At 33.7% G+C, this 17,995-nt stretch overlaps 1 protein-coding gene across 1 annotated transcript in view; it reads left to right on the top strand.

Annotated features, from left to right (window-relative positions):
- rap1b (RAP1B, member of RAS oncogene family) overlaps window positions 1-17,995 on the top strand; it is an 85,873-nt gene that overhangs the window by 51,898 nt on the left and 15,980 nt on the right. Inside the window, 3 exon segments of the mRNA NM_199533.1 lie at window positions 8,818-8,886; window positions 11,818-11,874; window positions 16,992-17,132. Of these exon segments, the coding sequence (NP_955827.1) occupies window positions 8,818-8,886; window positions 11,818-11,874; window positions 16,992-17,132 (267 nt within the window).

The raw sequence follows: 17,995 nt of genomic DNA, 5'->3' as shown, positions 1-17,995 counted from the left end.
AAATTACTAAAATGCACTACAAATAAAAATAAAAATCTTTATATTTTCTAAATGTGAATGTTGTTACTGTTTTGTTGCGCACTAGCTTATATACTGTATGTCCTAAAAAACATCAATACTGATTTTAAGATCTAAAAAACTTTATTTTAATGTCATTGGACCTTTAAAAAATATCATTGTACATGTTGACACATTATACATTGCCAAATGTAATGCATTTATGGACATTTAAATAGCATATTTACTATTTGAATACTTTTGGTAGCTGTTACAAACTGCAATGGAGCTGCACAGCCTGCAGTGTGATTTATCTCAGCTGTGGTCCGTATGGTTCAGCTTACATGGTCAAAGAGCAGTGGGCAGGAAACCACGCTGAGGTCAGGTATTAGTGTCTATATGGTAAAAGTGTCATACGTTCATCCTTAGTCACCATAGGTGATGGCCTTTGATTTTTGTGGTCTGGTTCAGAGGTTACGCATATGTTTGTGTGTTCATGCTTGCGCTGCACCCTTGACTACAGCAACAGAAACAACTGAAGCCCTTTTCAAACATTGACTCCAACTGTTTGTTTAAAGGATCCAGGCACAAGTCACTGGCCTTTTAGTTCACCAGTCAGATGATTTGAGGTGGTCTGTGGCAGTGCAGAGAGATGGATGGATGATGGATTGGCAAAGCGAGCACAGAGTTAATGTGCCAGCTTAAATTGTTGAAAAGTTTGCAAAAAACTACGAAGCAGGACTTATTAATTATTTAGTTCCAATAATAATTTATCACAAAAAACACAGTGAGATTAGAGACTGTAATGATGCTTCGAATCAGTGGAATTAAATTAAAATTGAAACTGCCTTCAACACTCCAAAAATTATTTGGCTTAAATGAACTGAATAACACAATTCTTGAGATTTTTTTTTCAGGTCAACTTAATTTTTTTATGTTCATTCCACTAAAATTTCTTAGGTTAACTTAATCGATTTGTGTTCGGACAACATCAGTGAATTGTGGGGAACCTTGGGTTTTTTTTTTTCTACAGTTTTTTTTTTTTTTTTTTTTTTTTTTGCAGAACATTTAATTTTAAATTGTAATGGTAAATCACAGTTTTACCATTTTATTTACATTGTTTTCCAATTTAGCCATGTTTAGAAGCTATTTTCGGTTCTATTCTCAAACATTATGCTATAATTGTGTTATAACCTTTATAGCTATTATCCTTAATAGATATGAATAAACTAGTATAAAATCTCTAAAATGCTTAATTTTAAAACATTATTGGATCTAAACATAATACTTGAATTTTATTTATAATAAAACATAAATAAATTGTGGTGATCAAACGGAGGGTTTTGTTCTCCAGCTTAACGTTACCGAAGATCACAAATGTTTTTATTTTCTTTTTCTTATTTTCAAGGCCTAAAACCAAAACCCAAAAGACTAACGTAATAACAAACCATTTCTGCCTCACTTTTGTATAACAAATAATTAGAAGGGCTTTTTTAATAAAAGCATGACCTTTCACTAATCCTTTGATACCCATCATCTCCACAATATTTGTTGCTTTTTCACTTGAAGTGGCTGCTGGGATATCAGCATGCTGAGCGTGCCTGTGTGCATTTGATCTAATCGCTGAGAGCAGAGCAATGTGTGCGTGCACACACACACACTCGTTCACACACACTCACTGCTCTTTGCTGGAACATTGTAATCAGTGGCCTCCATTGAATTTACAAGCCTTGTTTCCACATCTCTCTCTCCATATATGGAATATTTTTAGCCCACTGTCTCTCTCTCTCTCTCCCTCTCTCTGTGTGTGTGAGCAGTAGGCCTTATTTTAGAGCTACTGTTAGAAACCCAGCCAAAAAATTTGTGTGTATAAGGCTATGTTTACACTAGCGCAGTTTCATTTTAAAATGCACAGCTTTTACTATGGTTAAACCAGGCATTCACACTACACCGCAGGTTTTCACAATTGAAAACAGAGGCTTTTGGAAACATTGCAGACTCTGTTTTGGTTGGATAACTCTGTTATTCATTGTAGTTGAGACCAAACACATAGTTTTAATACTTTGCTGCTTACATCCATTGCCTGATTTGCTCTTCAGGATCATTGCGTATCTTTCTCTGATTCGTAAAGTACATAGTCATGTGATGAAAGCATGATGCTGAGACCGTAGAAATCACATTCTCTGTTTTCTTTCATTTTAAAAACAGCCATGTTTGATTTTAGTGATACTCTACCAAAATTAAACTTGACTAACTCTTAATTAAAAGACCAAAAATGGAGCATATTAAGATTTCGAAAATCAGTGATCGCATGCACACAATAAATTGTAGCAGTGCTATCTTTGTGTCGCAACCTCCAATCAAACAAACAAATTTACATCCATAGAAGAGCTTCAACTACGCAATTTAGGTTACACATTCTGCACCAAACTGCCAAATGACAATCTTATATGTCGATATTAAAGTTTCCATAAAAACGTTGGCAGAAAACCAATTGGTTTGCTAAACCATTATGAAAACAACAGTATATTTAGCTTTAACCCTTTTACCAGATCACACCGGTGTTATAAGACTAGACTGGTAGTTGGAGCATACAATCATAAGAATGTTCATTGCATCAAAAGATTAGCTGCTAAATTCACATCTGCTTTCCCAGCATTGCTTACGCAGAGAAAATATATTGCATCACTATTCCCAAAACAAACAATGTCTTTAAGTTTCACACATTTAAGTACAAGCATAACATATTTATTGTTTAAAATAATGTTTATAGTGTGTAAAATACACGCTGATGTCTATGGAGATGGCAACAATAACATGCTCCTTTAGGTTACTAGAATGTTTATTCTGTTCTTCTTCCAGTTAAATAGCCACTTATGTTCATGTATTTTGGGAGAAGTCGAATGATGAATTAACATGTTGTAAATCCAGCAGCTCTTAAATCTCCACTGCAGACTAGGCTAACATGATAGCAACCATCGTCAAAATCAAATAATGTGAAGCCGTTTGTACGAATATTTGAGAATCAGGGTATTGGATATTTTGCAATATAATTAGGATGTCTGTCAATATTGGCAGAATAAATAAAAACAAATAATGCTACATACTTAAATCATCAAGGCTGCAGTGTGTAACATGTTAAAACTGATCTGTCACCATTGAACCTTTAAAGCAATTCGTTCTAAAAAGAGTCACAAGAAATCTCATGCAGGTGGAATATTACATTAATATTGGATATTTATATTGCTAGCTATACTAGACACGTTCTTAAAAATGATTTAATAGTTTCAAATCTTATCTTGATTGTTTTTAAACACAGTTAATATTTAAAGGATTTACTGCCAACTTTCTCTTAATGCAGCTCAATTATAGTCAATTATAACAAATACCATCAGTATTTGTGTTACTGTGTATCGGCTAACATTTCAAACAGTAATTTTGTAGCTACTATTAGATACTGTCACGTGTTTTTGGTAGTGTAATGTGAACAATCTTTTGAGAAATGTATTGCAAATTCCAGTATGTACAAGGAACATTTTTATTCCAGAACACGGTGTTAAAACAAAATGCATTATTGTAAACACAGCCTTAGAGAGACACTAAAGCAGGCAGAGAGATTGAGGAGGAGAGCTGCAGGACAAGAAAGCAAGCGTATGTGCAGCTGACACTCGGGCACAGCATACACCTCGGGCGTCCTCACCGCTGGCCCAGGCACAAAACGGGCACACGTGCAAAATAATGTCCCCCCGCAGGTGCTCAGAGACCCGGATACAGCCTGGAGGTGCATGAGGAGTGAGCGGCCAGTAACAGAAACTAGGCATGCTTCACTGGATAGAGAGGGAGAGAGAGATGTTTTATAACTGCTGCTGGAATGCTTCGACTGAATGCTTGGTTTTGAATAAACATTCTTTGCAATTTTGTAGTCAATTAGAAAACTGGCCAAGCAGCGCGCTCTTGTGTGTTTGCATACGTCTCTGTTAGATCAGGCAAAACCATTTTATTTTTGGTTTTTACACAAATATTAATTGTATTTTATTATTTTAAATGAATAGAATAGTGTTGTATAGAGATTTTATTTCGAGAAATGTTTTGATTTCATCATAAATATCATTTTGTAAACCTAATATTTTTCTTTTTCCAAAAATAATAAAATGCTTTCTATTTATAAATTTAAAGCATCTCCAATCTCATATTTGTAATTTAAGTATTTCGTTTGCCTATGATTATTTTTATAAACTACAAGGAAAGTCATGGAATTTTGACATTGCATTTTCCAGGCCTGGAAAAGTTTAGGAAAACAGAAAAACCCACAAAGTTTTGGAAAAGTCATGGAAATTAGTATAACAAATATCTGTATACTTAAATTAGGGCTGCGCGATATTGGATAAATCTGACATTACAAGATTTCGCATTTCTGTGATATATATTGTGATGTGAATACAATTTCACCAGATGATTTAACTGGTTTATTTGGATTGATTGGGGGATTTTGTAGAGTGAATCTCGGATAATATAAAACAAATAAATTATACTAACATAGATAAATAAACTATAGTAAAGATAGCATAGTCTACAATGTATATTATTTAATTTTACAAAAAATGTAATCTTACAAAAAGAATTTAAAGTTACAAAAAATGTCTCGTGGCCGGATGTTTTAAAATTTGAAATATTGAAATGTTCACACTGTCACAAGCCTTTAAGGGGCATTTTGCTCAAAGATTAAAATGTACTCACTATTTACTCACACTTCACTTGTTTTAATACTATAGGAGTTATTAAATTATATTCTTTTTGTGTTCATTTAAAAAAAGAAAACTCATAAATGTTTGAAACAAGTGAAGGGTGTAATGAAATTTTGTCATTTTTGAGTGAACTATCTCTTTAAAAATGCATGCAGATGATAAACTTTTACTCCATTATGATTGAACTCTATATTAAACTATAATCCCAACATTGCATATCCTGCGATGTGACTATTGCGGATGCACACATTGTGATATCGATGCTGAAACGATATATTGTGCAGCCCTAACTTGAATATAGTTTAGTTGTCTTTATTTTTTGTTCTTGGCCACACTCACATTGTTAGTGCCTTGTAAGCATTATCAAAATAGATTGTTATGTGTATCATGATATGCTGTAATAAATTTGAACGTCATTGTTTTTCTTATAATTTACCATGCATATGTAGACATTACATGAAGCATTATGTCATAAAAATAAACATGCACTTGAAAGTTCTGGAAAAGTCATGGAATTTTAGTTGTAAAAATGTGTATGAACCCTGAAACTATTATTATTATTACTATTACTATTATTATTATTATAAATAATTGTTATTTGTTTACTCCTTAATTTAAATTTTAATTTACTTGACTTAATTGTTTTTTATAATGTTGTATGTGAATTATTGCTTATTTACTATTTTAGAATCTTTTTGTTAATACCTTTACACAAATGTGCCTTTCGGGTGGACTATCCCTTTATAATTATTTGATTAACCAGCCTTGTCTTGTCAGATTTTACGCAAGATGACATTAGCGGCCCATAATTTGACAGCTCACAGGCTCTAATCTAAATTCATCAGTCATCAAGGCTCTTGTTTGATTTGCTGATGCTCTTTTTCACATGGAGGCATTAGGTAAACAAATGCTCTCGCGTTCACTAGGACAAAGCCTCCTGTACGAGACTGACATCACCTGCCTCTTTCTCTATCCGTCTCCTCCTCTCCTTCCCATCAGGCCATTGTCTTCCGCCCACAGTTGATCAGCATCTTAATGCGTTTCTGTTATGTGTGGATCCTTGTCCAAATAGAGCTCTCATTAATGAATCAATCATGGGTGAAGTGCGAATCAAAGAGGACGATGAAAAGAGCCACGGGGGCCCTGAAGCTCCTGCACCTGTGGGCAACATCATTTTCATATTGTACAATAACTTAACACATCCTGTGAGGTCATAGCAGGGATGATTGATTTTAAAGGGGCGGTTCATTCAAAATCGACAAATTGCTATTGACACCATGGGCCCAATTCCAATCCTATTTTTTACCCCTACCCCTACCCCTTCCCTTCCTGTGCATTTACATCGTGGCTGTATTCATCTGTGTAAACACACAAAAAACAGCATTAACATTATAGCAGGCACTATAAAAAGCCTATTCCTAGCCAATAGAAATTTCAGACAGGGGATTCGAGTGACATATGATACTATGTTGTGGGACTGCTATACAGAAGTTATTATTATCGATTGTAGATTGCATATTTTCAAAATTAGTTTTTTTAATAGTTTTTTTTTTAAGGATGATGTTAAAACATGAACGCCGTTATGAATGTATTAAAGCATATGCTTGTGTTGGCGCCAAGCCTAGTGGTGCCAGCATACAGCACAATCGTGCTCATGGCGACCCGAGTTTAATTGCTGGCTCTAGATCCTTTGCCAACCCTTCCCCTCTCTCTGCTCTCAATACTTTACTGTCTGAAATCTTCACTGTCTTATCTCAATTAAAGGTGAAAAATAAAAATAAAAAAACATATGCTTGTTTGTTGTAAAAATTCGTAATTATGACAAAAAGTCTCCTTCAGTGTGCAACCCTGTAGCCGTTGTAGATTGTGTATTCTAGGAAATTTTCGTACCTCTTGGTTTAGAGTGTGGTCCTGAAAAATCTCTGTATCAAGGGCTATCTAGCCCTTCTCCTTAGCCCTACGCCTTCAAGCTAAAGAGAATTAAGACACCCCTACTACTTCACGTGAACGCGCAAAACAAGGGGGCATTGCTAAGGGGTAGAATTGGGATTGGGCCTTAATATACTTTAAGAGAAGCATGTGCTTATCAGTGATTCTAGAATTGCAGGTACGTTTTATATCTTATAAGGTTAAACTTCTAGTTATTTAAAAAATAATAATAATAAATTTATAAAACTGTATGAACGCTTTCTCTAAAAATAATGTTTTATGTGTATTTTTTTTATGTTAACTTAAAGACCTTCACTATACCTAATTTTATAGTTCCTGCCTTCTGAACCATTCTAAGTTAAACACACCTTTACATTAAATCTATTTTCTGTATTATTTGTAACTTCAGTATTTAAAAAATATTTTTTTGTCTGCCCCTATATGTTTTGGTCAACAACATCAGTTCTAAAAAGGCCTAATAATCTTTAAAGCACTGAAAGAAAAAGCATGTGACTTGCTCAGTGATGTTAATTTCTTTGGCGGGAAACTCTGGAAGACATTCAGGCATGTCAATAGTCTTCTCTCATAAATTTGTACAAAATGTTTAGCAAACACCAATACTACATTACCATATTTTCAACTGTTATTGTGATATTTTAGTTAATTTCTCATTCCCTTTTTATAAAAAAATAATATTGTGAAAAATGTGTACAATTCTGTTTTAGAAATGTGATGCGGTGTTTGATTTGAAGTTGGCATCTTAAGCTAACACACACAATGGTGAAAAATGTCAGCTCTGTTAATATCTACTCAGTTGATTTAATGTAACTTAAACTTTTAATACTCTAATAATCGATGTAGTTTTCTGTAGTTATTTAGACTGTATGAATCAAAGAGGACCACAGCTGACAATCTTCTTTAAGAGACATTTTACCAGAAACGTACATTATCTGTCCCTGAAATAAAACATAAATACAGTGAATAAAAAGTATTTCATCCCCCCAAAAAATCTATAAAGGTTGATTTCTGTGAATTGTTCTGTAAAGTAATATGTCATTTATTTGGTTCTCAGATTTTTTTTTCTCTATTAAAAGCATTTTACAAATTTAGAAAACTTTGTCATTGTCCTTGTCCTCAGCAAAACTGAACGTACAGCTTTAATACTTTTGTTATTTAGAAAAAGATACTTCAGAAATAGCAAGGTTAAGTTATGTTTTAAATCAGTTGATTAAAAAATGATAAATTCCACAAATAAATACTACTATATAATACAAATAATGTACAATTGTCTCCATGTTTCGTTTAGTCATGTCATATTTACAATAAATTTAACATAAAATGCATGCAGTACACCTTAAAGATGATGACTCAAAGGAAGTGATTTAATGAAGAAGCTGACAGTGATCAAGGATGCGTTCTATCATTGAATTGTATGATTTTAAGCTTGTTTTGTAGGATTTTTTAGAGAAAAACAAGCTTAAAGGTCAGGCCATCACATTTTATATAAGTGAAAATGTACGTTTCTTGTAGAATTACCCTTAATGTGCTACTGACCCGCCCATGATTGTGAAGGACTTTGGGTGTATGGCCATACACAATACATGCGCTATCTAAATACACAGTACTTACTGTCACCGACATCTTGATTGGGATGGGAGAAAGTAAATTACCACATGTTTTCATTTTAGGCTAAATTATTATTTTGTTTCAGCCCAATGGATTGTCAACCGCCTGCGATTTACCTTCAACCTCTGGATATCATCTATAAGTCGTTCTATATTTAAATAGCCAGTTAATTGCTTGGTAACCAGTTTCCCAGCAACATCGCAATGCTTTCTGTTCTCCTGACCAGCAAGTGTAGGTTTCACTCCTGGTCTGTTTCCATGAAGTGGCTATTCTGTTATATCACATACAGCCCCTACTTGGTTTTCAGGATGAAGAAAACAATGATACTCAGCACTTGTTTGTCATATAAGCAGACGCAAAACCTTAGGAGTCTTTGAATTGGAAATCCCCCATCAGCCACTGGAAGTGAAAGTGTTTTTATGCTGTGTCAACATGCCAGTGTTTGAGTATCGTGGCGTTTAATGGAGATGTCTTTTTCTCTTTGTTTTTCCTTCTCTTCCTCCTTTCTCTCGCTCTGCAGACTGTTCAATTTGTCCAAGGGATCTTTGTGGAGAAGTATGACCCTACAATAGAAGACTCGTACAGAAAGGCAAGTTCTGCATCATTTCTATTGTCAAACCACTGTCTTAATAATGGATTCCAGACTCAAAATGCAATTGACTGTTTTCCTGGGCCAACACACGCACACAGTACAGTGACACAGGGCTGTTAGTTGTCTTTGTTTCCTAAAATAGTCTGTGGCATTTTTTTTAAATATAAAAATTGGACAAAAATATTGTTTAAGTTGCATTATCAAAGAAAGGCATTCAGATTATATGATTTATTTTGCCAGAGGGGTAAGAAAATACATCACACAAAAAATTAATATCTCACAATGTGATTGCTCACATTAATAAATATTAATACATACTAACATATCTTTAAAATACGCATATTTGACTAGGGTGACACTATAGCACTCTGTCACCTTACAGCAAGAAAGTCGCTCTGGCTGTCCCAGCTGGACTTTCTGTGTAGAGTTTGCAAGATGCTCTTGTTTCCCCCACAGTCCAAAGACATGTGCTATAGGTGAATTGGATAAACTAAATTGGCCCTAGTGTATATGTGTGATTAAGTGTGTATGGGTGTTTCCTGGTACAGGATTGCAGCTGGAAGGGCATCCGCTGTGTAAAACAAATGCTGGATAAGTTGGCGGTTCATTCTGCTGTAGTGACCCCTAATGAATAAAGGGACTAAGCCAAAGGAGAATGAGTGAATGAATGAATATTTGACTGAAATACTTTGTGCCGTGTAAGAAACTTGTATTATTCTGATGATATTTGGCAACCAAATAAATACGAATGCATTAAGAAGAAAAACAATCAATTAAATTAAACATTTAGTTTATCGTTCTGTTTCTCACCTATAATGTGACAAAAAAAAGCTAGCAAAACTTTCAAAATGAATTTTGGCTATAAATAAATGTATAAATGTTCAAATAAATACATATTTAAACAAATTCATTGATTAATTCATAAATAAATAAGTCAAGTTTTCTCTATTGTCATTTAATATCCCAAAATGTGATTTTGTTTTTCATAAATAATCATTTTATCCCACAGTTGCTACATTTTTCTTCCCGTTTTACTCTTATTTACTGATATTTTGGGTTTTATATTTCAAATATTATTTTTATAGACTTTCAAAGATCACACAATTATTAAAGAAAGAAAGAAAGAAAGAAAGAAAGAAAGAAAGAAAGAAAGAAAGAAAGAAAGAAAGAAAGAAAAAAAGAAAGAAAGAACGAAGGAATGATGCGTTTATATTACCAAAAATCTCACAGACAACACAATCAGATATTACAAACTATCAACGCTATCAAACTAGCAGTTTTTTATTGGTCAACACAGTGAATTACTCTATGGATAATTTGCCAAACAATAAGAAGTTTGACCACAGTTAAAGGTGCTGTATGTAGGTTTTTGACTCTTCTAAAGCAAGTGAACCTTCTTGTTTATCTGAATAACAATGCTAATGTCAGATATTCTGAAACTGTGCTTTTCATGCCAGAACGTCAGGCTTCGTTTTGGTATTTCATTCATTTGACCACTGAGTGTCAAACTTACATATTGCACCTTTAAATTTCCATATAGAGCATTTCAATGCGGTCATGTCATTGGCCCTTGAACATTTCCTGCTTGTTATCAAACTATTTCATAGCAGTAATAAGAGGCAATTCAATCATAACTTAATGTTAAAACAGCTATCATACCCTTATTTATCAACATATGGCTCTTTTTGGATTCTCAGACACTATAGAAATTAAAAATGTAAAACAGGAAATACCTTAGGACCATTGTGTTTGCTTACATCCCTCAAAATGGTCTATAAAGCATCATATTTGAGTCTACAGCTAAAGACAGTCAAACTGTCTTACAAAATCCTATGTAGATTTTGCATGTGCTTCCAATTTCCAATGACCAATTACTGTAATAACACAACAATATGCGGATGCTCATCAGCTCTATATGTTCAAACTGTTAAACAACCTATAGTTACACGAAACCTAAATGGCTACAGCCCTTTGCATCAAACCTTAATGGCCCCCATTATAATCAATGAAGCTGCCTATAATCAATGAGCTGAAAAGGGCCTTCTGTGACAGCGCTTGCAGATTGTTTTCTGCTTGTGTCAGACTTTTTCAAATTGCAGATCCATATCATGGCAGAATCTCAATCAGCAGACACATTTCTGCAGGACGTAACGCACGTCAGAAAGCTGCAGCGTTCGATGAGGTTTATATTTGTAGGGCCTCTGTCCAAGGCTCAGAGACAAAGGCCCAATCTAAAAATGAACGTTCAGTCGACAGTGAAAGGAAGTGTCATCTTGACCAGTGCCTCCCTTCCTTACAGTCGCTTACGCTCGTGTCCAGTGGCCACTTCCTGCTGTTGACGAACAGAACTACAGTTTATTCCTGGACATTTCCTATGCTGGGGATATGGTGGCTCTAAATGTTTAAAATTTAAGACACAGTTATAATATTTACCTGAAACCGAAATATTTTTTAATAAAAACATACTTTTTGTCTACTAATTGTGTATATTTACTAAAATGATCAGCTAAAATAAGGAAAATGTTGACAAAAACTAATTGGACAGACACTAAACAAACCGACACAACAAAATTATTAAAGAAAATTTTACAATTGAAACATTTAAAGTGTTAAAACTAGATAAGCAATTAAAACATATACACCGACCCACGCATATACATGACTAATCCAAATAAAAAACGAACCACAAAATGATTAAGTGAAGTGTTAAAAGTCAAATATTGAACATTTTAACAGTCTGGTGATTCAGAGGGAAAGTGAGCTGCTGACAGGAAGTGAGCAGTGCTGGAATGTTCCACTGTGATCTCTGTGGGGGGAGAAGATGAGCACTAACAGGCTCAAACTAATTGCAGGCTGTATTTTAATAATGCAACACACAATGACAGTCAGATTGATGATGTTTTTCTGCTGTTTTTCATGTCTGTGCAGCAAGTGGAGGTGGATGGACAGCAGTGTATGTTGGAAATTCTGGATACTGCCGGAACGGTAAGTTAGACTTAAGTGGACATGTATTGTGTGTGTGTTTGTGTGTGAGTGAAAAGTATAGTACGTTAACCATTAACACCAAGGTGGTGTTAACATTCTCATCCTCTAATTTTGTTATTTTTTATTTTTCTGCATTAAATATTGCGCTATGAATACCGATTCAGAAGATTGTTTGAATTGCTCTATTTTCTGGCGAGTCTAAAAGTTTTCAGGTCCAAAAATTTAATGATCACAATGCAAAAAAAAAATGCTTTTCTTATTTTTTCTCTTGTTTCTGGTCCAAATATCAAAGAAAATTTTTTAGAGCAAGTAAAACATATTGTTTAGTTTTCACCGTCAGAAGTAATATGGGAAAATTAGGAGTTTTTTTGCCTGTTTTAAGGAAATTATCTGTCAGTGGGATAAGTGAAATAACCTTGTTTTTGCTTTGAAATGTAGATGTTTGGACTAGAAACAAGATAAAATTCTAAGTAAGAATGTTTTTTTGCATAAATCCTGTAAAGTCCATATAAATACAGTGATTAAAAACAACAATGTAGCTCCTGGTCTACTATAATTCAGACTCAACATTGCATATCTTTGGGATGTGACTATTGTTGATGCACACATTGCGATATCGATGCTGAAACGATATCTTGTGCAGCTCCACTATGAAGTTATTTTAAAACATCTCTATAAATTTTTAATAAAAAACTTGTATTTTAAAAACCAAAAATACAGTTCGAATCATATTTTAAGTCTTTTTTTTTATTACATTTAAAGTTTACCTTTATCATTGCCTTTTAAATAAGGGGGCAAATGAAAATCATTTGTGAAAGTTTTATAACAATTATAAAAAAAATCCCTTATAAATGTTTTTATTATTACCGTCAAAGTATTGTTCAGCTTTCATCCATTTAATTCTCAACAATAATATGCTTTAAATGGAAGTAAATTCAATATTTTTGGCGTGTTAATCTGCCGATGAGTCAACAACATCTAGATAATGTGATAAGAACAGCTTTCATTTCAAAGCTTTAAAGATTTGTCATTTCAGTCATATAATTGCCTTCAGCTAGTGTTTCAGATAGTGTTTGAATTTCCCATGATGTCACAGCCCAGATAAAATCTTGACTGGTAACTGCCAGCGTCGGTGTGCATTAAGTCATTCGTGTTAACTTTTAACCAACAATCAAAAGCTTAAATGGCTAGTTTAGATTCAAAGACTTCAACAAAAAAGTACCAGATTTAAAATTTAAACACTCTAATCCTTTTTTGTTTTGCATTTGTGATGACTTTAGCTCACATGATCATTTTCCCCAGCTCTCCCCCTTGCTGTAAGTTAATTGATAACAAACTGTGCACATGTCCATCTTCATGGCAATCCTCATCTTGTACAGGTGCGCGAGGTCACCAAGCCGTTTTGGCCCCTATGGGGGATAAAGACATGTTTTCAGTTTCACAAGCCCCCGTTTTACAACCCCAAGTTTGATGACAGATGGTGAATGTTGTCCTTGGGCTCTGTGTGCCAGAATGAAGCCACGGTCAAGTGAAACTGAGCCAGAGAAGCGGAGAATATTCCTGTCGGAGATGCACACTACAAATTGGCTAGTTTTTTGCACAGTAGAATTGGATATTGTTGAGCAGTGCTAGTTCCAAAAAAAACATACTGTGGAGTATAAACTTAAATGCCGTGGGTGAGGACAAACTAGAAAAGTCAAAAGTGGAAGCTGAGAGATGACAATTTATTTTAAACTTTAAAATACAACAGCTAATTTACAGTGTAAAAAATGCTGAGTTTCATAAAACTCCATGTTTTGCCAACACAAATCCTTTACGTGGATTGAACATAAAACAAATAATAAAAAACCTTAAGTATTGTGTTGTTTCAACTCATTTTAAAGAAGTAGTTTACACAAGCAGTATAAGTTTTTTTTGAGTGCAAGTCAGTGTCAGGTCGTATAAATCATTTTACAGTTACTAGGGATAATTAAATACGTCTCACACAGGTCAGTGGGCTTGACAAACCACCTGTAGAAAACACACTGTCTCATCTCAGTTAGAAAACAATAAAAAAAAATCACTATGCATTATGCACTATGCATAAAGGTATGGGTTGATAAACCATCTGTAGATGTTGAACACTCTTCTCTTTCTCTTTCTCTATCTCAATATTTGTGTATAAAAAACACTCCCCCTTAAGGCTGGTGCATGCTTCTGCATCGAGTGATCGGCATGACCCATGCCACACGTCTTGCTTGTAGCCGTGCATTTATACTTCTGCAACCTTAATGTACAAGTAGCTAAAACTCACTCATTCTAAACACCTAACAAAACTTTCCACCTGGACCTCCTCCACGGGACTCCACACTTGTAAACACTCACTCCAGTGGGTTTGCGTGGCTCTCACCACCACACACACTCGTCAGTGCTACCAAGCCGACCAATCACAGAGCTTGCGCTACGCATCGTTGTGAAATGTAGTTAAATTTTTGAGTGGCACGGCCACGACGAGGGCTGTGCGATCAAACACAGGCTGCGCCAAGAGTGTACACATGCGCTTGACATAATCCAGCTCTGCCTTTATTTTAATTACTCATTTCACAAGCTGTTTCACTTGGATATGTCACAATATGAGAAAAGGACAATCACAACTTCTGCTTCATCCCAACTTTAATCTCGACTAAATGCATACAAAATAAATGTTTTTGTTTACATAATATACACAATGATATTAATCATTGTTGTCCTAAAACTATTGAAGAACACACATTTTTGTCTTAAGACAATTTAAAAGAAAACATTTTTTGATCCACTTATTTGTGAATCATTTAAAAATATCAACATGTGTGTGCAGTTATGTATACATAATAATTATGCAATGTACACATATATTTATTATATATATATTATATTATTTACAAATACAAACCTTTACACAAAATTTTTACACAATAAGTTGCAATTAATTGATAAATATAGCACAAATTTTTGCATTTGGCTAAACAACTAAAAAAGTTTATCGTGGCAAAAATGTAAATGCATTAAAAATATATTAAAATATGTTAAAAGTGTGTGCATTTATGGTGGTGGATGAGGAGATTGCCGCCAAAAATGTGTAAAACGCCTTTAAGTGTCCAGAAAAGCGTTAAATAATTGTAAGGAATTATTATTTATATAAACATAATACTAAAATATACAGAGTACACACATATATTATGCAAATACAAACCTTTATTTTGTACAAGAGTTAACCGTTAAACAGCACTAAATCACAAATAAGTATGAATACCTTGCTTTTGTGCAGTATTTGTGCCTGTTCATACACATTTAACATTGAAGTGTTTCAACAATAATAATAATCTTAGCATATGTTCATTTTGACTACCTTTAAAAATGGAAAAATGGACAACCTTCAAACATTTAGCATAAAATAAGTAATCAATATTTAGCATAATCTACTTATTATTGTTTTTTTTAAGAAAACACATCTCAAAACGAGATGTTTTGAAGAATGTTAAAGCTGCCCGTTTCTTTGATATGAATAGTGTTGTTGTTACACCCCAGTGCTCACAAGGACCTAACAAAAAAGAGTGACACCCAAGAAAGTCAAAATTCATAATTTATTAAAGAAACAGCTTTAAACAAGTTATAGCAAAAATATGTAAATGTAGCAGTAAAGAATCCGTGGGGTAATAAAAAACTGTAATAAATAAAGCTGATGGTGACCAAAAGCTATCAAGCTCTAAAAAAAGATTAGTTTGTCATGGAAGAAAGAAAGAGTTCATTGAGTTTATCTGTGTGGATTTCTCCTCCGCAATCTCTAAGCTCATGCCCACTCACTAGCAGGTTTAATGAGACACTGTCACGTTCTCTGAGGAAAATAAATCATTCTCCTCCGTAGCCATCCCTACACATACAGTACACACTTTACAACCATGTTTATTCTTCATGTTTTCAGCAGATCTGGCCACACATAAAGCTGAGGGACTACAATGTGCTTTTGGCTGTATTAACGTTACATCACACCTTATTAGGTCACATACATATACATACTGTATATGTGTCTGTATAATGTGTGTTCCCAAGTTGTTATATGATGGATATCGGTTCTGCATTCTGCATAAAAAGGGTGTATTTTTTTAATTAAACCTTACTTTAAAAATTGCAATATTTTTATACATTTAAAACCGCATTTTTTTGCTGTAAACCAAAGCTAAATTTTCAGTTTTCTTTTCAGCTTCATAATCTTTCAGAAATCCTTCTGATGTGCCATAACTGTTGAAAACAATTGTTTTTAAGGAAACCGTTCTTTGATCTTTTTAAAAGAATTAGAATATTCTTATCTGATTTATGTATCTTTTATACTGACTTTTGATCAGTTTAATGAATCCTTTTCAAATAAAAGTGTTCATTTCATTGGGAGGAACAGTCATATTGACTAGAAGTACTGATTAAATGGAATTGTACTGTAAATTACGTATTGCAGAGTTTCTGGATTTTTTACATGGAATACATTTTCCTTTTAAACAATTGGTGCTATTATGGTTTATTAAAATTTACTAAGGCACTGTGAAAATTACTTGGTTGCTTTGAAAATTAAATTGAATCAAATTAACCTCAAAAGTAATTTATTATGAGTTAACTTACAAAAAACTGGCCTAAAACAGCTTGTATAACATAAAAATAAATAAGTTGGAACGTTATTAACTTAGTTTAAGAAGTTTTAAATCACATAAAAATGTGTGTCTTATTGATCATATCATTTTTACAGTGTACTGCTTTTATTATGTATAAAAAAATATTCAGTCAGGTTAAGGTTGTTTTTTAAAGCATCTCCATGTGGTCATGTTAGGTATTGCAGCTCTTTGCTGTTGCACTACACACAATCAATTCAGAAAGGTTTTAATGTATGCTTCAGTGTGTGTTTATGAATTATACAGAATATTTATATATTTTTTATTATTTATAATCCTTACTGTTTAATATAAAACTATAAAAAGAACTCACTGTCTTTACCCAATATCTTGTTACCATAAGTTGCTTATAATCGCAATGAATTATTTTGGCTGGTCCCTTGATTGAACTCCTCCGTTCTCTGTGTAAACTCATCCTCCTCTTCGTTCTCTCCCACTCAGGAACAATTCACAGCCATGAGGGACCTGTACATGAAGAACGGCCAGGGCTTTGCACTAGTTTACTCCATAACAGCACAGTCCACCTTCAACGACCTGCAGGACTTGAGAGAACAAATTCTGCGGGTGAAAGACACAGATGATGTGAGTCTTCATCCACACTTCACTATTGTGCAAACTATACCATGGACTTTGGAGAAGCCCACTATTTGGGGAATGGGGGTTTGTACGCTTGCGTGTGCCTCAAAACAGGACTTGCAGTGACTTATAAAGATACATAACAGCTTAAAGTTTATTCACTTGCTTTATGCAATCACTATATAGGATAAATCTCAACTTTACAAAACCCAGTTATACACCATAATAATAACTATAAATTAGCTGTTTTTTGTATTTAGTGATTAATTTTTATTTTTCACCATTTATTTATGCTTTTGAATTGCATTATTGGACATTGATCTTGCTTCCAACAACTTTTAACCTTAAAAAGTTTGAAAAAGAGACTTTTATAAACATTTTAAATAGTTTAAAGTGATATATTGTCAGGGTTGGTGCTATGGATTATGGTACAAAAGCCTTGTAATAAACTTCCAGTACATTAGCTGTTTTTTACAGACTTATTTCTCTCTATATTATTTCTTATATAGTATTTTAAACTACTAAAAATGTGAATGAAAGTCCCTTTGTTAAAATATAGAGTTGGATTTTCAACATTAAAAGTCAACAGTGCAGAGATCCCATAATTCAATTCACAACCGTAAATAAATGGAAAACACTTGTGAATCACAAAATACAGAAGCTGCTAATTAACACATGAAACTATAAACAGCCACCAATACTCCTATTGATTTATTCTAATGGCATTTATAGTCATTTGTACTGAGGTTAAATAGGTTTAAATGGTGAATTAATGAATATCCTTGCAATTTTACACATAATAATCCACAATGATCATGACACCAAACTGAAATCGCACATCAAAATAACACGCTGTCAAATCTTTCACA

This window comes from Danio rerio, chromosome 4 (genome assembly GCF_049306965.1).
Source record: "Danio rerio strain Tuebingen ecotype United States chromosome 4, GRCz12tu, whole genome shotgun sequence".
In the NCBI taxonomy this organism is placed as follows: Eukaryota; Metazoa; Chordata; class Actinopteri; order Cypriniformes; family Danionidae; genus Danio; species Danio rerio.
The sequence above is the reverse complement of the archived record's forward strand: the minus strand, read 5'-3'. Positions and strand labels throughout refer to the sequence as shown.